This window comes from Rhipicephalus microplus, chromosome 3, assembly GCF_043290135.1.
Source record: "Rhipicephalus microplus isolate Deutch F79 chromosome 3, USDA_Rmic, whole genome shotgun sequence".
NCBI lineage: Eukaryota > Metazoa > Arthropoda > Arachnida > Ixodida > Ixodidae > Rhipicephalus > Rhipicephalus microplus.
The window spans coordinates 132,399,636-132,422,632 of record NC_134702.1 but is presented as its reverse complement, the minus strand read 5'-3'; the positions used below and the strand labels follow the sequence as shown (position 1 = coordinate 132,422,632).

Genomic DNA, 22,997 nt, shown 5'->3' with positions numbered 1-22,997 from the left:
CCTTAGTAACCTGCGCTTTGCCGATGACATTGCATTGCTGAGTAACTCAGGGGACGAATTGCAACTCACGATTACGGAGTTAGACAAGGAGAGCAGAAAGGTGGGTCTTAAAATTTATCTGCAGAAAACGAAAGTAATGTATAACAACCTCGGAAAAAAGCAGCGCTTTGAGATAGGTAATAGTGCACTTCAAGTTGTAAATGACTATGTCTACTTAGGGCAGGTAATAACCGCGAAGCCAAACCACGAGATTGAAGTAACTAGAAGAAAAAGAATGGGGTGGAGCCTATTTGGCAAGCACTCTCAAATTATGACAGGTAGATTGCCACTGTCCCTCTAGAGGAAGGTATATACCAGCTGTATCTTGCCGGTACCTAGAGCTGCGGAGCATAAACCTGGAGACTTACAAAGAGGGTTCAGCTTAAGTTGAGGACGACGCAGTGAGCAATGAAAAGAAAAATGGTAGTGTAACCTTAAGAGACAAGAAGAGGGCAGAGTGGATTAGGGAACAAACGGGGGTTAAGGATATCATTGCTGAAATCAAGAAGAAGAAATGGACATGGGCAGGGCATGTGGCGCGTAGACAGGATAACCGCTGGTCATTAAGGGTAACTGACTGGATTCCCGGAGTAGTCAAGCGGGTTAGGGGGAGACAGAAGATTAGGTGGGCAGATGAGATTAAGAAGTTTGCGGGTATAAATTAGCAGCAGCAAGCACAGGACCGGGTTAACTGGTGAAACATGGGAGAGGCCTTTGTCCTGCAGTGGACGTAGTCAGGCTGGTGATGATGATGATGATGATGATTTTTGTGGCAATATACTTCCAAGTGCCTTAAAGTAACGTTATATCCTTTTGATTTATTTGCAGACTGCTCTTCAGAGATGGTGCCTGACAGTGTTAAAGAGCTCCGCTAATAAAGGGTACGTCAGCCATATTACTCATGCCAGCATCGCCTTACGACATAATGCAACGTTTTGGGTGCTGAGCAGGGCCCACACGGGATAGCCTTAACTTTCAACAGACTGTTCAACGCGATGAATAACTTTCGGTGACTTCACTTTTCCACTATCCAGTATTCAAGGACGTAACATAGAAATTACTTTCTACTTACACAGGTTCCAACGAGTTTTGAATCCAGTATGAGTTTTAGTGCATACATCAATTTTTTCGTACTATTTTAGGCGAAAACCTAACCTAAACACAAAAACCTAAACAAAAACACAAAAACCTAAAGTTCAAGCCTTCACTAAAAGCACAAAAGATGGTCACGTGCTTTTATATGGCTTATGGTACATTCTGTACACTTGTCGCTGTACAGCGTCTCGCTTTTGAGTTGATATTCGCTCTGGGTGCTGACGAATAATGGAGTACAATCGCTCATATCTAGTCAAGCAATATCTAGCATTTATTATCTTTCATTGATGCACCGCGCAGTCACGACTAGCCCACAGCTAAGCACGGAACGTGAGAACAACACCGACGTCACACCAAACGACTGAGCCAGCCCCAGTCTACGAGAATTGTCCCGGAGCACTGACTCCGACCTGACAGGACCGGAAAAACTACGGCCACCACTGGTGCTGCAGAAGTAAAACAAAGCACGCAAGCTGTGGCCGATGCAACGCAAGAGTGAGTACCAAGGCGCTACATCTTAGAAGTGGTTGTTTGTTTTTACGCGGAAATGATCTAAAAGAAAGTGACATTGTTTCCGCATAAAAATAAACACTACTTTGATGGAACGCCCTGGCATTTACTTTTGCGCAGCTCGACCACATCTCGCGTGCTCCGTTTTACTTATGGAACACGTGTACAATGAAAGCTCCGTTATTGCCTATAGCTACCTCACATGGTTGGGCTTCATCGGTTGCGCCATCGCAGCGATGAAGACTTCACCAGCCACTGCATAGATTACTATTGAGCTCTTTGTGGAAGGTACTTGCACCTAGCACGGCAAATAAGACTCACAATGCAATCGTCAGCCTTCGAGTCTTCTAAACTCTATGAATCTAACGCGTAGTTGTTGATACTTGAGCCACGAAATAGTAGTATAATTATCGCTGCTGACGTACTTTGAATGTCCTGTGCCACTACGCACCGTGCAAGCTGTCGTGCTAGTCAATTGGCGTATTGCCACACGTGCGATGCTTGAAAATTGTTCTCCTAAAAGTATTACACAATTAGGACGACGAAACTGCGCTGTGTCACCACGAGGCCAAATCTTTTAGCAAAACGAAGGACATTTTGTATACCATCGGCTATTTATTAAGTTAAATGCTTACAGTTGGTGTTTCTGCACAACTCTTTTTATTTGAAGCTGTTCAGCCGTAGATAGTTCACAATAAAGAGGGAAGTACGTATGACAGGACATCTTTGATGCGTTAGCGGGCATGTTCTTACACGACTTAATACAACTAAGCGGCGTAAATTACGTTACTACTCAAAGATATATTCGCCGCAAACGGTTCGTACCTTTATCGCAGAGCACAAAACGTTTTCAAAATAAATTTAGTTGCTTCCAGTATGCACCAGTATTTTTCGTAATGAAATACAAAGCGCTCATAACGTTTCGAGCACGCAACTATGAAAGCGCTCTGAACTCTTTAACGTTGATGATTCCATTCAAGAATGCCTTTTCACACTCGATTTCAATAAAAAGTAACCACCAATGACGCCAAGAAAAAAATAGAGGATGTTATTAGAAGTAAATGTGTTGCAAATCTGTACAATAAAACGGGGAAGAAAAGACCACTTACCACCGGCAAAGAGAGAACCTGCTACCTTCTAATGACGCGTCCAATGCTTTACCACGGAGCTGCGGTGGCGCTCATGCTTCTGTCCACTTTATAGGGTTTATATGTGCATTTAAACGTGGCAGTATTAATTAGCGCCTCCAGTTGTCATTACGGTGAGCGTGGAGCACTTTTTTTTTGCCTTTTTGCGTCGCGTAGCACGCGAACCTATTACGAGCTGACAGCAGACCAATAATCCCTCTTTTACTACCTGAACGCATCAAGCCTGTCAGAACCAGACCCTCGCTATGAATGACTGAATGAATGAATGAATGAAGGAAGGAAGGAAGGAAGGAAGGAAGGAAGGAAGGAAGGAAGGAAGGAAGGAAGGAAGGAAGGAAGGAAGGAAGGAAGGAAGGGAGGAAGGAAGGAAGGAAGGAAGGAAGGAAGGAAGGAAGGAAGGAGGGAAGGAAGGAAGGAAGGAAGGAAGGAAGGAAGGAAGGAAGGAAGGAAGGAAGGAAGGAAGGAAGGAAAAAGGAAGGGTAAATTTAAGAGCTCGCTTAGCGACAATATTATCGAGAACTAACAGGCAATGACCCCAAAAACGTATAGGGCGTGTTATTAAAAGTAGTAGTAATGGAATTGTGAATAAAAGTGGACTAAAAGACACCTAGCCTCCAGAAGGGACAGAAGAGTTCTCTTTTCGTACACTTCTGCTTTTAACATTTACGTAACAACTACTTCTATTAACATCGCGTTTAATAGCACCCTTTACACTTTCTCTGGAGTCATTGTCTAAAAGCTCTCATTAATGTTGTGTACAGCAGAGAAAACGAGACCTTCAACTTTTACACCTTTCCTTTTACACTCCTTGTCGTTTAGAGAAGCGATTGTGGAAAAAAGAAAGAAGGGCAAGTACAGAAACCATCGACACAGGGCATGTGTGTCAACTGAAAAGGACAAGCACAGAGTTTCCTACTAAGCAGATGGCTATGAACGACAGTAATTTGTATAAAAGCAGAATTGGCCGCAACTACTTTCACCTATCTTACATCGAGAGACTAAAGAACTTGTTGGACAGCATGAAAAGTTTTTATTTCATGAGCGCTGTTTTCATCATGGCAGTGAGCTTAGCAATACGGTAAGCACGAATTCGAATATCAAGACATTATTATGTATAGAGAATACGTATCATCTGCGAGGTCTAGAAAGTCAAAATGCCTTTGCCCTATCGCATGTGCAGATAGATAGATAGATAGATAGATAGATAGATAGATAGATAGATAGATAGATAGATAGATAGATAGATAGATAGATAGATAGATAGATAGATAGATAGATAGATAGATAGATAGATAGATAGATAGATAGATAGATAGATAGATAGATAGATAGATAGATAGATAGATAGATAGATAGATAGATAGATAGATAGATAGATAGATAGATAGATAGATAGATAGATAGATAGATAGATAGATAGATAGATAGATAGATAGATAGATAGATAGATAGATAGATAGATAGATAGATAGATAGATAGATAGATAGATAGATAGATAGATAGATAGATAGATAGATAGATAGATAGATAGATAGATAGATAGATAGATAGATAGATAGATAGATAGATAGATAGATAGATAGATAGATAGATAGATAGATAGATAGATAGATACGCTCAAAGCCGCTGAAGTTCGCTAAGAAAGGCTTCTCATTTAAAAAGAGAATGTGCTCAGAGCTGAGCAGATACTATACTGTAAGAGCACCAACAAAGATGTACAAACAACAAAAATTTACAATGCATGCCTAAAGCTTATTTTTTTTAAAACTGAGCCTTTTTTAACTTTAATCGCGCACTTCATAACTCTGTTTTTTTAGCATACATGTTCACTGCATACTCAGCACATCAGTAATTACCTGCGACGAGAAATTCTAGCTGTAGTAACTGTGTAACTTAACTCTAACACTATATGTAGCAAGTCTGAAAAATTTTCAATTGATTTATATGGGAGGTTTAACTCCCAAAAGTACCATATGGCTATGAGAGACGCTGTAGCGGAGGGGTCCGAAAATTTAGACTACCTGGGTTTCTTTGACGTGCCCCCAAATATGAGCACCCTGGCCTACAACATTTCCGCCTCCATCAGAAATGCAGCCGTCGCAGCCAAGATTCGATCCTGTGACCTGCGGGTCAGTAGCCGAGTACCTTAGCCACTAGACCACCGCAGCGGGTCTGAAATACTTTTTTAGGCCCATCAAAAAAATACATATTACCTATGATAAGGGCTCATGGCTCAGAATTAAAACTATTGCCTACCCTGCCGACACGACGCGATGTTGCACAATTGAGAAGTACTCAATGTACCATTGCACAGCAAGAAAGGATCAAAACTGCACGCATCTGCGATTGTTTATTTAACAAATTTAGCAAAACTACATTGCCCTCACTGCGCGAACTATCTATCGGCAATGAGCAAGTTTCCTTCGATCCCATATCATGCATTCAATTCACTTTAAGATCAACACTTCAGGGCAAGCGCCGTATCTGACGGCAGAATCAGGCCCTTGTCCTGAAGCCACGGTATTAAGCTTGAACGCCGCAACACAATGAGAGCGACTTTCATTCAGCGATCTCGATGTTCAGTTCTATGCATATGCTTGTTAGCTTTCAAGAGTCTTTACACTTGGGCTCAAAGCTTTCGATATGTATGAGTGGCTTGTTTTGTTCAGACCCGACCATATATATTAGTTGTACTGGCTAGGACATGCGCAATAAACGATGCAAACCTTACTTGACATTATTTTTGTTAGTCTAGGCAAGTTAGGTCACCTGGCGATAAATACAGACGCAAACTCCGATTTAGCAACGAAAAAAAAATGCCAGAGGAAGCGAGCAGCGCGAACCAGCAGCGAACCCCCCACCTGCAGCATAAAAAAAAATGTGTCTGTTTATTGGTGATGATAGTACTACCAGTGCTATGTAGTCTCGCGGTATTGCAGATCAGTACGCCGCCACTACGTATTAGGGGCAAAGCTCCTTAAGGCGTTGGTCTGTTTATCCCTTGTATGTATGTAGTAGTACGTTGCCACCGGGGGCATATACCCGCTCTAGAGCGGATATATGCCACAGGGCATGCGATATGGCGGTACTTGCAGTGTTCACTAGATGGACGCATGTACGGACGGACAGACAGACTATCATATGGACGGACGGACGGACGGACGGACGGACGGACGGACGAATAGACGCACAGACGTACGGACGGATGGACGCACGAACCGACAGACATACTGATGGATGGACGGACCCACGGACGCACGCGTGGATGGAGGCATGGATTGGTCACGCGGACGGACGGAAGCAAAAACGAACGAATGGACGGAAGAACGGACGGGATGACGGACCCTTCGTCCCACTCATCATCTTTCACTCCGTGAATGTGCTGTGATTTTTTTGCACGTTATTTTGATACAACAGCCCAAAGGTACAGTTTGCGTTCTCTAAACTGGTAGGTGTTCTGTGGCTCCATCAGGTGAGCTTGTTTACTTCGTGGTTGTGCCTTGTTTCTGCTGTGATCTGTGCCCAGCAAAGCATCAGTTCTGCCTGTTCGTGGGGATTTCTTGCCATGGCACTGTTCTCTTTTCCTGATTAGAGATTTTCGCCATGCGACGTTCACTGTTTTGTGTTCTTGCAAGGTGGGGGGACTCGATGGCGATGCCGAGTACCTACGCGGCATATGGCTGCCGCAGCACTAACGGTCGCGATTAGGCCACTTTCCACAAGTTTCCTCGTGATAAGAAGGTGGCTGCAAAAGGGGCCACTGCAGTTAAAAGAAAATACTTTAAACCTATATGCATGGGATGAAGTGCACTGCGGTGGTCGCGAATCTGAGAAATTTCGAAGCAGCAGCAGCAATCCTCCTCTTCCCATTTGTATGTATTGTGTGCATAGAGTAATATAAAAGGTCAAGAGTGGATACTTCCATAGACCCCTGCGGCTGATTTGGGTTCGCAGTGCACCAATGATATTTGCCCCGACTAATAAATCACGAAACTGCAACGTCACTATTCTTTTTCATGACAGATAAATTGGGAAGATTAAATGTCGAAAATTTCTAGGAGTGTGCTTTCAGGAAGATCTGGGCTAGAACGCACATGTAGACAAAATTGTCACAGAATTAAGTAAAACATGACAGCCGTCTTTGAAGCGCTTTTGCGGAAAAGAAAAAGTGAAGGTACTAGAGCTACCACGGGGGAACAAGGAACTGAAACCGTAAGACCTGCAGTGATTCCTTGTGTTCATAAGGTCTCCCACTACCTAAAAAAGATAGCATGCCAGTATGGGGTAAGTAAAACTGTTGGCTGCTTATATAGATTGAGTACTCTGGTTCCTTCTTGGCTGAAAATTTTGTTGTAACGCACTATTTTACTCCCGACAAACTTACTGCATATTATTATGGGGCAAGACAACACAAAACAAATATAAGAAGCTAATCGTGCTGCAAAAAGAGTCTTACGGGCATTTGAGGGTTATCTTGGACGTTTACAGAATTTCAGAACACAGCCTTTTTTTATCAAGTACTCTATGTTAAAGGCAAATCAGGTGTACCAATAAAGTTAATGCAACATATCAAACAAAACAGGACACACTATATCATGTATGCACCCACCAACCCACGTCACAGCTTTAGGTAACACTATCTGAAAACACCAAAAGTAAGAACAAATTATGGGAAACAGTTACAATGTTACCAAGCACCTTCACTACTCAATAGAATACACGAATTTCACGACGAAATTGTGGAAGCGTCAAGTGAATCATTTAAAACATTGCTTATTTCACAAAGTATTGAGTTTGTTTGCTAAAGCTGCTGCATGTATTTTCAATTTCCGTGTCTTAATTGCCAATTTTAGTTGTTGACTTGGGCAAAATGACCTATCAGTGTACTACGTAACATTTTTTGCTGTTGTTTATTTGCAGACATAACGTGTTTATTCTCGCTTTTCCACTTTTTGTACACATGTTCTTTTAATTTGTTGATTATTCAGTGCAATATGTCTGTACAGCATGCTTTGTATTGACTTTCTCTATGTGTGGCCTGCGTGCCGAACTGTCGTAGGAGCAGAAGCCTTTGTCAGGCCACATGGCCTTTAGCTTCTGCTTCCTTTCTGTTATAAACAGAAGAAATAAAGTCAATTCAATTCAATTTGATTTAAATGGGTGTGACTTTGCAGCCTCAGAGATGGCAGACCGCAAAAAATACTGTCTCGAAGGCCATTTTGTAGTGATTAAGATTATTATACAGCCTCCGAGACCACTTCTACGTGCGTGCTCATCTCTGAAACCACACATTATTTTTTAACGCGTCGTTTAGATGCATCGATGAGCTTCGTGTAAGCTGCACCGCTAGAGTAGCATGCACACGATGCCAATGTGGGTCTATGCACATATTTTAATTAAAACATGAGAACGATATGAGGAGCGAAAGCTTTTATTTTTAGTTCATATTCTTGGTAAGCACACGCCAACTTTATTAATGTTTGATAAACACAGGCACAAAGAGAGGTTCATTGCACGTCCAGACCCATAAATATAGCGGTCATATCATGATTCTAAATTACACACAAGAAATAAACATATAGACAACAATAAAACAAGAACCGCAGCAAAATAAATCGGCGATAAACACACACAACTACACATACAGTGCACAACACGACACGGCAGTAGTTGCCTCAGCACTTGACTCCGGCATGAACCGAAAAAGGAAAAGAAAAATGTTGGCTTTACGTTTTCTTTCCCACCTTCGTACTAATTTTCTCCTGCACACTGTACACCACTCTTTCGCGAAAAACAGCCACAAGCAGTTACTGCAGATAAAACAAAGCAATTTGAGGTGTCATGCAAGCCATTAACGAGGCGGAATTGTTTACTAAAAGATTACGTACTATCTTTGGCTAGCAAACATTTTTCTAGGTTCGTTCGAGCTTCAAGCAATTTGAGAACAGCACAGATAACGATACTGGGCATAGCTGCACTTTTCACAAAATGTCACTCATGCAGTGAACTCGAATAGATGTAGCGGCACAAAGGCAATCTATAGCAACGCGAGCAGGGACTCAATTTCTTGAGCCAAGAAAGAATTTTCTCGCAAACGTGCTGCGAAGCATCTCAGACAGTTTTCTTTTGTATGAAGTCATCCGCGAAAACAGTACGCGAAGTGAACAGCACAAAAAAGATCTCTGCACCGAACAGCACAATGCCAGAAACGTTTGGTTAAGGCTTCAATGACAAATGCAACACGCACATGATATAGTATTGATGGCATTCGTGTACACCTATACCAGCAGCCAAGCTGAGAGGCCACCGAAACAAGCGAAGACCACGACGCCTGTCAGGCACGTTATCGCACATCTTTTATGGCATCTCCCGGCTGTTGTCCGTACTTCTTCACTGCCTTAAGTGCTCATGATTACGGAGCGTGACAACGCTGCCGTCGCGTCGATGCCACGTGCACTTCCCTCGCGTCCGATTCATGCCAGATCCCAGCCCGATATTATCGCACCGTACAATCTCAGACAATGAAGAAAGATTCAGGCCGCTATCACATACACAAAAACACGTAGACGTATATTGCACTAGAAAATGTTCTGTAGTAAAAAACGAGTACGCGTGTTTCCTTGAAGCAGTGAGTGATGTGTAGCCTCCTTACGGCTGGGGTGAAGCTGCGTGGCTCAGGCGCTTTTTGGCCCGCGTGACCACTGTTGTCACTTTTATGTTACTCTAGGGTGCGTGCATGAGCACCTATAGCGAAAACACATGTAGAAAGATATCAGTACGCATATTCGAAATCAACTATTCTACACTGCAGTCGCTTGCTTATATATATATATATATATATATATATATATATATATATATATATATATATATATATATATATATATATATATATATATATATATATATATATATATATATATATTGCGCAGCTAATACACCGTTTCATTTTAACACATCATCCATGTAGTACTCGACAGAATTTATAGAAAGCGATGGTATTATAAAAAGACATAATTAGAACATATGAGCCAAACTATTCTTGCGCAATTTTTAGCGCAGTTCAGAGCACATATCACCACTGCGGCAAGAGCAGCACTCGCCTAGCTCTTTTTTTTTTCTCGGGGTAGCATAAGAACTCATTGCATGCGCCTTGTCCGCTGCGAAGAACGATACCGACTGCATTAACAGCGCTGCACTCTGAGCTGTGAAATCCACGAACAGCTGATGTTTCTGCACGCTGCCCGCGCGTAGCGCGGACCGTGCCAATATATAGGCTAAAAGCGAGTGCTGATGCTGCTGCTTCTTATCAAATTTGATATCCACTGATAAGCTTATCATGTGTAACAGTTTACTACAGTGCAACTAAACGCTGGCGTGCATCTAATACGTGCCAGTCTATGTTTCCGACGCGGGTGAAAGTGGCTGGTTGGGACTCGCTTTCCTGTGCCGCTTCAGTCGTCCCTTAAAGTGACAACCAGCTCTAACATGTACGGATGTACGTACAGCGAACTCCGTCCGACTTTCCCAGTTCGCCATACTTAAGGCAAACTGCCCGATTTCAACGGATAGTGGTGATGGTGGTATAATAGGAAAAGGCGCCTAATTATTAGGGAGCACGGCGCAACGCCTCACGAGATAAACACGGCATTGGCTGTTGGCGAGCGCAGTCAGCTGTCCTCACCTTCCTGCCCGTGACGTCATGCAGCTTCGACCAATCACAGTGGTGACTAGACTGGCTATGGCGGCCACGGCACCTGCTGCTTGTTTCAACAAAATAGGGTTGTTTGCGTTGGATTATTCAAATTTTCGACTTCATTTTCGAGTTCACCGCTTAAATTAGGTATCATGACACCATAATTTAGTTTATGTGTTTTAGTGCCCATTTAAAGCTTGCAAAGTATACCTCCTTTTCCATCCCCTCATACTTACACAGTCCTTCTCAGCCTCCCTTCCATGAGTCTTGAAACATTTCTCCTCATCTACCATCTTCTTGCCACTCCTCTTGCAAAACTATATTTTACAAGGGTACCACACGGTGCAACCTCCCTCTCCTTCTTTTCTTTCTCCTCACACTCACTTCACTTTCCCGTGCATGTCTTTGCTATAAGCGTTCTTGTTGTTTAGTTGTTTTTGCGGACATAGGTATATTATCCGAAACATTGGCATATCGCCTAAACAACATCACTGTTAAAAGTAAACGACCTTGACCGCCAACGAGGTTCGCGTTGTGCACCGAGAACTCCGCCATTAGTTTTACAGTGGGTGCCTTCAATACATCAGATGCGTGTCTCTTCGTCTACTAAAGGCGAAGATGATCAGATCCATTTTACAAGCAGCACATCACACAGTAAGCCTGGACCTCGATAGCCATCTGTACCTAACCCGATATGGTCAGCAGTTTGGCATGCAACTTATTCGCCTGTGAGAAGATGCTTATGTACATTTTATGCCTCCGCCCATCCTATCAGATTCTTGCATGAACTCAAGCTTTCATGCAAGATCACCATTCGAAGAGAAGTTTCTGAAAACTTGGCACACGTCTTCGCGCATGCACAAGGTCACTAAAAGCTACTTGAAGAAGACTGGACTCAATGAGCACTCGTTAACTACCAGCGCCAGTTCATGTTGTATGTGTTCAAACTAACCGCACCTCTTGCTCTTTCTTCTCTATCATTTTTATCATTCCCAGTTTCCTCACACCACTTCTACGATGGTTAAACAATTCATTCTGTTTATTCCTGTCTCTCTCTGAAATGAAATTCGATTCTATTTGGGTAAAGTCATTGGGCAGCTGCACCTCTCACGTCAAAGTACCAATTTTACGCCGACTTTTTTGAAAGAACAGCGTCAAGTTAGACGTGTTAAAAAACTTTCAATGGTACGAAGTTTTGTCGTTGTATGTCTGCAGATATTCTACAACAGATGGCTTGATCTTCGATTTAAGGATTAGAACGCAATAGCGTGATCGGACCCTGTTCGCATCATCTCAATCACTAGCCTGCCTTCGGTTCTCAGGAAGTACGTGAACTGTATCGCAAGAAAGAAGCGCCTGGGCACGTAATAAACGTAGCTGTTTCAAACTATTCAAGAATGTCCAGCGTAAATGCACTTACAAAGTGCCCACTACAGCATAAGTCTTCCTTTTGCGAATGAAAGTACCTACTGCGAGTCAGTAAGGCAACGAGAACTTGCACCGCAGTAGGCTTTCTTGGTACTGTTGCTGATAACAATGATAAATTATGTCAATTCACTTGTATATAACGACCAAATTATTGCTTAATTTAGGTTTTGTTTCCTGGCACAATTCTACACTGTTGCCATGCAATATTACATGCGTTGATCACACTTTTCACACTATATAACATTCACATGTTTTTTTTTGCTTTTTTGCATTTTCAAGCACGGCCTCGCCTCTGTGGTAGAACATATGCTTGCTAACTAAAATTCCCTAGCTCGATTACCACTAGAACCGGTATTTTCATAACTTCATTCTTTGCATCAGTCTCATAATTTGGCTCAATCACAACGCGGGTCACGTGTTCTCATCTCGGCTGCGGCGGCTGCATTTCCGATGGAGGCGGAAATGTTGTAGGCCCATGTGCTCAGATTTGGGTGCACGTTAAAGAACCCCAGGTGGTCAAAATTTCCGGAGCCCCCCACTACGGCGTCTCTCATATTCATATGGTGGTTTTGGGACGTTTAACCCCACATGTCAGTATAAGGGCACAGTTTACTTTCATGTTAAAGTGAGTTGAATGACGGGGTGGAGGTCAATCACACGTTGTTTCCTAGTTGTGATCTCTTGAGATGCCACAGATGTGTCCGGGAACCCTACCCCTATCATCATGATAGTAGACAAACACCTAGATTCCTGTTTCCTGGGTGCGTTATTATGCTGACAGGTCATTACTAATGATTTTCGTAATTCGCATGTGTTGGCCTAGCCGAGCTCATCGTACCATGCTGGCTGTGACACTCCGCAATGACTCAGTCGTGATGGGTGCGATATCCTCAAAAAGTCACAGCTTTGCCGCAAATACGGAGCAATAAACGCGATAGCAAAAAATTGGGATGTCACGCGCACAATGACAAGCAGATCAAAACGTGTCCAACGTTTCTCCCGCACAAATGACGCACGGAAAGTAGTCACAGGTACAGATGAACGCGAATAAGCGTCTCATCTGTTACTTCGCTGTGTCTGAAAAGCACGCCCTTTTCACAAATAAAGACTGTGCAATGATTGCAGTGACGTTTGTGTACCCAGTAACTAAGCAGCATCGTTCCGGTGAAAGCCCAAGGCCAGGCAAGACGTACGTTTGTCCCCATCGCGAGATACGCGCACGCCTGAGCGTTCACCCTGCCCCCTCTTTGAGGGCAAAGTACGCGTCGTGACAATGTGGCAACGCGTGCTCATTGCGCCATCTTGCTGGTGATGCTGAAAACACGATAGTTCCTCCTGAGATGGCCATCACTGGCAGCTTGGCCTTCAAACGTTGAAGGAGGTGCTCCTTCGTGGCTCAGGGAATAACATCTCGAACTCGCATTTTGGAGGTACCACGTTCGATTCTGCGCGCATGAGTTTTTTTCTGGATTATTTTTTTCTTCTTGCGTTTTCATATATACACGGTAAGTGACGGTGACGCCAACGCCGGCAAAAAATCCAGAGGAGAGTGTCCATATAATTGCTATCGCACTAAAAATTGTTTCCTTTAATTCATCCAGGGTGTGTGGTTTACTACGATACATGCGGCCCCTCAGAAGACTACATAACATGAAATCTTTAAACAAGTTTTTACGTTTCTGTATGTACATGCCATACCTTTTTTCAATGCACTACGCAGTTTCATCATTCCTTATTTGTTTTGGTTTTTATTTTCAGCTCTTAGAAAATTGGCCAGCTATTACATTATCGAAAGTTTAGTTAGCAGGCCCAGTTCTGTGAATCTGTGGTAGTCGGCAGGGCCGAAAACAAGACAATGATTACAGGAAGAAGTGGCAAGAATGAGCGCTGACTGTACAATACGCCTTTAAACCAGAAGTAAAAATTACATAAACTTCCCAGCCATAGGGTGCATGCGCAAAGAAAACTTTCAAGCCTTTTTTTTGTCTGAAAACCAAAGCACACCCACGGCACATCTAGTTATACCAAGATACAAAATTTCCTTATTATTAGGACTGGTGACGCCTGATTGATATCTCAAAAGTGTTGCGAACATATATGTTCTCCATCAGCTTACTTACATCTGCAAACTGTCGCAAGCATGTCAATTAGATGTCGGTGACACTAGGTTACTAGGGGATTTCGTATCTTGGTATGACTCGAAGTGCCGTGGTTGTGCTGTGCTTTCTGAGCGAAATGGGTGTGCAATGTTTTATTGCGCATGCCCCGTACGGCTAATGGCTGTGTATCTTTAGCCAAATGCAAATGCCACGGTGGTCTCCACATGGAACGACAACACGGCACGCATGCGCGTTCTGTGAGCACAGTGATTGGCACGATATCTGAATGCGGGCAAGATGTTGCGGCAATATAGTGGTTTTCCTACATAAACCCACGACAACTGGAATTATACTTATCGCACACGGTAAGATTGCGCAGCGGCATTTGCGCCATTGTGCAAAGGTTTCTCATTGAGGTGCTTGTCATTCCTTGACGACCCACTAGCCTGTGGTGAAGTATAGCAGCGACGACCGTCCAACACGAAGAGATAATGAAGAGCCACTCACGCAGCAGCGTATAAATGAGCTAAGCAGTCAAATCAATCCCATTAAGTTGTTCAAGGGGGAAAATGATATGAGCAAGAAAGACAAAACTTTCTGTAATACTAGCTGGTATTTCACTACATTTTAATAAAATGGGAACTCTCTGCTTCAGTATGTTGTCTATATTGTTACCAATAAAGATAGCACCTGGTACTATACAAACTATTTATTTAGGGCTAACCTACGCCCGCAAACTCAAAACTAAATGGTCTGCCAAAACGTCCCTCGCTTGCTGTCTCCAACTTCGTCATTATCTGTTCTTTTTCACCTCGAGTCTCGTGCCGGTCCAGTGGCGTAGCATCGTGACGCGCGCAGGACGGCGTTCCATGGCGCGGCTTTTTTGCTACTTGTGTGGCGGCTTTTACGTTGCACTCCTCTACTGCGATGCTCAAACTGTGGCATTGGTCCCCCTCCTAGCACGCATCGCGCCGGTGCGTACAGCCGGCTGACAGTTTCTTAACAATAGGACTTGTCCTTGTGTTAGACAACGTGAGTCGGTTCGCTTGTTCAGTTCCTGTCGTAGTACGGTTTCATTTCCACTACATGTACAACTTCCGGAAGATTCCTGCGTCGTGTTGTGCATACTTGACCTTCAGGGATCACTTCGTAGTTTAATGGGCCTAGCTGACGAAGAATCCTGTAAGGGTCAAAAGAGCACCGCATAAGCTTTTCTGATAAGCCACGTGCACGTACAGGCGTCCAGACCCACACTTGGTCTCCAGGGGAGTACTGAACGTCCCTTCGTCTTAGATTGTAAGGGTACGCGTCGACGTCCTGCAGTTGAATGATGCGGTTCCGTGCTAGTTGTCGTGCCTCTTCTGCCCTTTCTACATATTCGCTGATGTGAGGGTCCTCTTCATTCGTGCTGTTGACAGGCACCACCGCATCTAAAGTCGTTATTACTGTCCGACCTTAAACAAGTTGAAATGGCGTGAAGTGGGTTGTCTCTTGTACTGCGGTATTGTATGCAAATGTAGCATATGGTAATATGGTGTCCAAAGTCTGACGCCCGATGTCCACATACATCGCGATCACGTCAGCAAGCGTCCTGTTCAGCCTTTCAGTTAAACCGTTACTTTGCGGATGGTACGCTGTAGTTCTTTTGTGGTCGATGTGCGTTAGTTTCATGACAGACTGTACTAGCCTGGCAGTAAACGCAGTTCCTTTGTCAGTTATAAGTACTTTAGGTGTGCCATGTCAGAGCACTATCTGGGTCACAAAAAACTGAGCCACTTCATTTGCCGTTCCTTTTGTGAGAGATGACGTCTCGGAATACTGGGTCATGTAGTCGGTTGCTACAACTATCCAGCGATTCCCGAACGATGACATAGGAAATTGTCGTAGCAAATCTATTCCTGCCTGCTCAAATGGCACTTTCGGTGGCTCTAAAAGACCTGCTGGCTTTAGGGGTAGTACTTTGCGTCTTTGGCATTTTCGGCATGATCTGACATAGTACTGTACTGCATCCATCAATTTTGGCCAGTAATATTTCAGGCGGATTCTTGACAAAGTCCTACTAATGTCCAAGGGAACTGACGATAGGTCATCATGACACGCTTCTAAAATATCCGCTCGCAGTGACGATGGTATCACAAGCAGGAACGTTTCACCGGTGTGTTCGATGTTTCTCTTGTAGAGAACGTTGTTGCGGAGGACGTAGGAATGTAGTCTACACACGAAAACTCGCGGTACTTCGACTTGCTGTCCCTCTAAGTATTGAATGAGCAGAAGTAATTCTGGGTCCATTCGCTGATCATAAGCCATCTCCGACACATTCACAGCTTCAAGAAATGCAGAATCTTCTTAATTCTCAGAAGATGAGGTCTGGACTGGTGCTCGTGACAAACAATCCGCGTCATTGTGCTTGTAGCCATACTTGTAGACTACGGTGATGTCATAATCGTGTAGACGCAGGCTCCATCTAGCAAGTCTTCTGGGAAGGATCCTTGAGGTTCGCAAGCCAACACAATGAATGATGGTCAGTGATGGCTCGGAATGGTCTACCGTATAAATATGGACGGAACTTACTGATGGCCCATATAACTGCGAGACATTCCTTTTCTGTAGCTTAATGATTATACTCAGCTTTCTACAGAGTGCGGCTTGCATAAGAATTAACGCTTTCTTCCCCGTTCTGACACTGAACAAGAATAGCACCGAGGCCAATGTTGCTGAAATCCGTATGAATTTATGTTTTGGAATCTTCATCGAAATGAGCGAGAATGGGTGGTGACTGCAAACGCCGTCGTTACTCATAGAAGGCGTCTTCTTGCTCTTGCTGCCAGATGAATGGTACACCTTCCTTCGTAAGCCGTGTCAGTGGTTCCGCAATCTCGGAGAAGTTTTCAACGAAGCGCCTTAAGTATGGACGAAGTCCCAGAAAACGTCGCATTGCCTTTTTGTCTCTTGGCCTTGGCAAATTTTTAACCGCAGTGATCTTATCTGGGTCTGGGCGGACACCATGAGAACTGACATTGTGACCGAGGAACCGAAGCTCACGGAATCCAAAGTGGCACTTTCCGGATTTGATCGCAAGTGCAGCCGTGCGAATAGCGTTCAGTACTGTTCTCATTCTCTGTACGTGCTGCTTAAACGTAGTGGAAAAAATTACTATGTCATCAAGATAGACAAGGCATGACTGCCATTTGAGGCCGGAGAGCACAGTTTTCATCATCCTTTGGAAGGTAGCTGGAGCAGAACACAAACTAAACGTGAGTACTTTGAACTTGTAGAGTCCGTTGGGCGTCACAAACGCCGTTTTCTCGTGATCCCGTTCGTCCACTTCTATTTGACAGTACCCGCTCTTTAGGTCCAACAATGAAAAAAAGTGAGCATTGCGCAGTTTATTTTACGTATCGTCGACTCGTGGGGGTGGGTACACGTCCCGCTTTGTGAAGAGGTTGAGTTTTCTGTAGTCAACACAGAACCGCAGGGTGTTGTCCTTTTTCTTCACAAGTACTAGCGGCGATGCCCATGGGCTTTTCGAGGGCTGTATGACATCGCCGTCGAGCATCTCCTGTAATTGCTTCTTTATCGCCTCCCTTTCTTTCGGATCTACTCAGTATGGATCACGGTATGGATGCTGACATACTGGCCTAACATGTCCTTCCATTACAATGTTTGTTATGGGAGTACGTCTAACGATGAAGAAGGAAAACACTCTCCGAATTCTTCGATCAACTCCACAATCTGGTCTTTCTGCAGAGGTGAAAGCTCTGGGTCAATATCTATTTTCTGGAGGACACTGCCCACTGCTGAGTAAGTTGTTGTTGGTTTTTCTATGGTGCAAACATCTGAGACTTGTACGTAGTCGTGAAGTAATGCTATGGCTGCTCCTTTCGCCACATGCTGTACCTCGTTGATAAAGTTATTCAATAGCACATCAGTATGTTCATTCCGCAAGTTCACTAGACCTCACGCCACGCGTATCCCCTATGCGAGCAGCTGTTCTATATTCCCATCAGCTAATCCGGAATATTAAAGAAAAACTTCGCTTTTCACAGCAACTGTCACGCTGCTACGTGGCGGCACTGTCACCCTTCATCCACAATAGGAAGAGACGAAACAATTGGTTGCTCCGCATGACACACGGCAACTGCATTTTCTGTAAAGAAACTTGGGATTTCTGCAAGTCGATGATGGCACTGTTTGCTTGCAGGAAGTCCATGCCCAGAATTGCCTCACGGGAACATTCCTGGAGAACAATAAAACTGCTGACTTACACATGACCTTTTATTCCCACTCTCGCTGTGCACAGTCCTACGGGGCTAAGTGCCCTCCGGCGGTGCGTATCCGGTTCAATGAGTGAGCACTTGCTTCAGCTTCTTTGCGAGCATGATACTCATTACTGGGTAGTCTGCAGCAGTGTCTATTAACGCTATGGTCTTGACGTCGTCGATTCTGACTTTTAGGTCGGATGTCACGTCGCCATTGCTGCACTTGTTCGTCTTATCCATTATTGTGTCAATGTCGTCGTCTGATCCAATTACCGATGGAGGGTTTTCAGTTTTCCGAAAATCAGCAGCCCTTCCTCCACAGATCACTGGTTCTAGTTTTTCCTTCACGGGTTTGGTGAACGACGCTTCGGTAAATTAGATGATGGGCGTGGACTCGGTGACCTATAGCGCATTGGTGCAATCGACCGCGATTCATGTCGCAAAGTGTTTGGAGAGGCATAACGCGAAGATAAAAATTCTTCGATTTCGGAAGGGTGCTCACCGTTACGAGGGCAGGGTGCATTCACTGGGAAGCCACGCATCCCGACCCAACGGTAGTGGCATGTTCGATAAAGATGACCTGCCTCACCACAGTGGTAGCAGAGGGGCCGCTGGTCTGCTGTGCGCCATACATAACTTTTACGGGGTCTCGCTTCTGACATCGGCGGTGACGTACTGCAAGGAAGCGTTGGTGACATAACGGGAGCTCGTGCAAAGTTCGGGCATCTGATGTCTTGCCGTACGACTTGCGCGTACGACAGCTCTGGCTGAGGTTCTGGTTGCATGCGGTGGCGAACCTGAGGCTGTGGTTGAAGAATTGTTTGCCGCACTTCTTCACTTACAACGTCGGCGATGAAGGGCATCGCTGTAGGACTTTGAGGTAGTGGCAGTTTCTAGAGCTCCTCCTTTATGATAGCCCTCACCATTTCCCGGAGGACATCAACGTTGGTGGGGGGGGGGGGGGGGTTGTTGACTCCGCCGTAACCGAAAAGACACCGAAGTCTCTGTTGTACAGTCGCGCACGTTGCTGTAGTGTCCTTTCCATGGTCGTTGCCTCAGACCGGAACTCCGCCGCAGTTCGCGATGAATTACGCACCAGGCATGCAAACAATCTCTTCTTTTACTGCGCCCTTTAGGTGCCGCAACTTCTCCTCGGTCACGTTTCGGTCGGCTCGGCGAAAAAGCCGCGACATGTCTTTTATGTACATGGCCACACCCTCGTTATTCCGTTGGTTACTCGCCTGAAGAGCAGCCTCTGCTTTCTCTTTGCGGTCTGTGTTCGGATAGGTTGCGATTAGCTCTCGTCGGAAGTCGTCCCACGACAGCAAGGACGCTTCGTAGTTCTCAAACTACGTACGTGCTAAATCTTGCTGGGCGACGTAAACGTAACGAAGTTTCCGGGCTTCTTCTCAACCATTCAAACGTGCAACGCGCACGAAGCCTTCGAGCCAGTCCTCGGCATCTTCAAAGGTGTCACCGTGGAAGACCTCTGGTATACGTGGTGAAACCACGATGAGGTGAGATAGAAATGACATCGACTGGGTGGCCATCGCAGTGACGCTTGTGCTTGAGGTCTCGACAAGTCTTGATGGATCAATTAGGGGGCCAAACTCGGGCTGCTTACCACGTAGTCGGTGACTCGTGCGTTGGTGCACAGGTGGTCATTCTCCTGGCTCCAATCTTCTGGGGTGCGGGCTTCTCTGCCTTGCCTATGGTGGGCTTGAAATCATACCCAGCACATCCACCAGAATGTTACCAATAAATATAGCATCTGGTATCATACAGACTATTTATTTAGGGCGAACCTGTGCCCGTAAACTCAAAACTAAATGGTCGGGCCAAACGTTCCTTGCTCGCTGTCTCCAACTTCGTCGTTATCTTTTCTTCTTCACGTCGAGTCTCGTGGCGGTCCCGTGGCATAGCATCGTGGGGCGTACAGGACGGCGTTCCATGGCGCGGCTTTTTTGCTACTTGTGTGGAGGCTTTTACGAATGCGAATTGTTGCGCTTGTCTACTAGGATGCTCGAAGTGTGGCAACATTAACAAATTAGCGAATTTATCAAAGTATCCTAAGATTGAATTGGGAACTCTCATATGGAACGTCACTTATTTGGTGGTATTTTGTATCTGTATCTCAAATACTTCTTGCCCGAGTATCCTAAATTTTATTGCGATGCGGTTTAAAAGTATATTTGCCCAGACCTAGCACAAAGGTTGTTTTTTTTTCATGAAACTTAATGGCCCGAACTGTATTCGGTGTTTCACACCACAAAACCAGGCTATGATTATAAAACATGCCATAGTCTGCCGGCATATTCTCGTCATTATCACATGAGTGGCGCCGCGTTTGTTTGATCCAGAGTTATCTGCCCAAATGTTTCTACGAGACGTCATGTTAAATACCTATACTTTCATTTACAGAGCGGAAGAAGTGAAAGCAAACGCTACAGCTGTGGAAGATCGGTACAGAGTGACCAACAGCAGCACGAGAGATTGCCGAGGTCATGTGTTCGTAAGTATACTACAGGCAACTGTGCGGCGGCCACAAATCTTTATGGGCTGTGGGTTGACCACAATGTCACTTTTTTAAAATGTCACAGAAGTGTTTGCACGTTGACTACGGACAGCCACTTTCATCCACTTTTGGGGCACGGGAACAGAAAAAGGCAATGTGTATTCCCAAACTATTTTTCTTTACTGCCATATCCGTGTACTCTTCACTCTGTAATAGCGCGGAGAAAAATAATCACCAGAGACCATGCGTTACAAAAACTCCATAAAACTAAACACGCTTATGTACTCGAATATTTTAGTAAGGTTTAAAACATGTGGTATTATAAAGTAAGCCTAACCTAAACAAATTCTTATTGGATGAAAATGAAATTTAGTTTTCCTGAGCATTTGCTCGTTTTTATCAGCTGCAGAAGGCTGAATATGCATTTCTGCCAAGCGCGCGGCGCTTCTTCGTTGAGTGTTTTGAATGTGAGGCATTTTTCTTTGTCATTGCAGACACTTCTTGCGTTTCTACCTTCCTATCTGTTTATGTTGCTGCCTAGGTCTGGGTGCACCCGTGATTACCTTCTTAACTAGGAATAGACCAAAATAAGTATGGGAGGGTAAGAGGGTTTCATGATTATGTCTGTCTGGCGATGACATGAATATTATGAAAATCTCGTCGCGTATGACGTCCTTTTCTTGTCTACAGACACATGTAACAAGCGTATACTAGGGGCCAGGGTAAGTGGGTATTTCTCACAACTATTTGAAAATTTGTATCTGCTCAAGAATGGCGAGAACAGACATTGGTGTTCAATGTCTTTTTTGGAAACGAGTTCACTCTGCCACACAATTCTCTTATATATAAAGACTACTCTGAGCAAGTATGATGCTCAGCCAATCCTGATAAGATATTTTATTTTGATATTGAAGTCCCGTTTCTCGCGGCGCACCTACCGAGATCGACACTAACTTGACGTCAGGCTACAGTACTAATCCTGGTGACTTCACAAAGCAGTATGGCAGGTTGTAATGATGTGGAACACAAAAATACAAAAAATAGCAACTTGCCCGTCACCCTCTCGATCGTCCGCTCGCACCGCTCGGTCGTGCGGTCACTGTCATCCAGCGTACTTGTGAAGCGAGCTGCCGGAGTCTGGAATAGTGTACGTGCACGCGAATACAAGATTACGTTTTTCAGAGGTCCAATCAATCGTTGGATTGTGAATCTGTCGCCATGGCACCAATGTACAGTACGTTTGGTTCCCTGTGGATGGTCTTGCGTTAGTGAATCGGGGGACAATAGAGGCTTTTAGCTTTTACGTGTACTGATTTACGTTACAGTGTTACCAGGGCAACGTTCTGTTTGGCGTTATAATACCCCAGTTGCCAGACTGTAGTGTGGTTGTTGCCAGACTACCACCAGATTTGGCGGAAAAATATGCCTCTGTAGTTGTGGCTTTTTCGTGGGGATTTGGTGTTGTCCATGGTGCATTTCGCGAGTGCGTGAGTAACGTTGGCCGTTTTAATTACGGAATGAACAAAAAACGCACGTTTCAGAAGTCGGGTGCTTTTTCTTGCTGTGTGTGAAGCTGGGTAATTAACATATCGCGTCTCATTAGTAGGGACGATGGGGAAACTGAATATAGTCACAGCAATGCCGCGTCGACCACGCACTACGACGGGGACGATGTGCTTCCCCTAGCTGTGTTAGCACGGGACATATCGTTCGGACTCGTAGACGTATAAACAATAAACGTGCCAAGGCCGGATAACTGGGTACGTCGGATATGCTACAACTCGCAATGTTCATAGACTGTCACGCCGACTAGCGGAATACAGGAGCGTCCTCTCAAAGATGATCAGTAGGTAGACGCTCCCAATGATCCCTTGTTGGGCAGTGCTGGCCGCAGCGTTGACGCGTTACCAAGAAACGAACACAAGCCCCTTTGTTTGTTTCGTGAATCAGTGAATATATCGGACTGTCTGTGACCCGATAAATCTGATTCGTTTTTGTGAGACGCGACGTTTTCGTGAAAATACGTAGCAACTCACGTTTTTGATTATAGCCTACAGAGTGCACATAATAACTTCACGAGATTTCCTGCAGCCACTTCGAATAGTTAAATGTTATCGTCTGACCATTCCAGTTAAAGCTCGCTTTGTTTTACGTGCGTAGAGCATTCGCAGTGCTTTTTTAGTGCATGAATGAATCCCATAGCAATC

The 22,997-nt window shown here is 44.5% G+C and overlaps 1 protein-coding gene across 3 annotated transcripts in view; it reads left to right on the top strand.

Annotated features, from left to right (window-relative positions):
- The first annotated feature begins 3,756 nt into the window (after window positions 1-3,756).
- The window catches only part of LOC119171694 (uncharacterized), a 58,922-nt gene continuing 39,681 nt past the window's right edge, over window positions 3,757-22,997 (top strand). For 2 of the 3 annotated variants that reach the window (XM_075890233.1, XM_075890234.1), the window contains exons 1-2: window positions 3,763-3,870; window positions 20,697-20,787. In XM_075890233.1, coding sequence (XP_075746348.1) covers window positions 3,812-3,870; window positions 20,697-20,787 — 150 coding nt within the window. In that variant the 5' untranslated portion in view covers window positions 3,763-3,811. Of the gene's footprint in view, window positions 3,871-20,696; window positions 20,788-22,997 lie in introns of all 3 variants that reach the window. The other variant, XM_075890232.1, reaches the window with a different exon arrangement.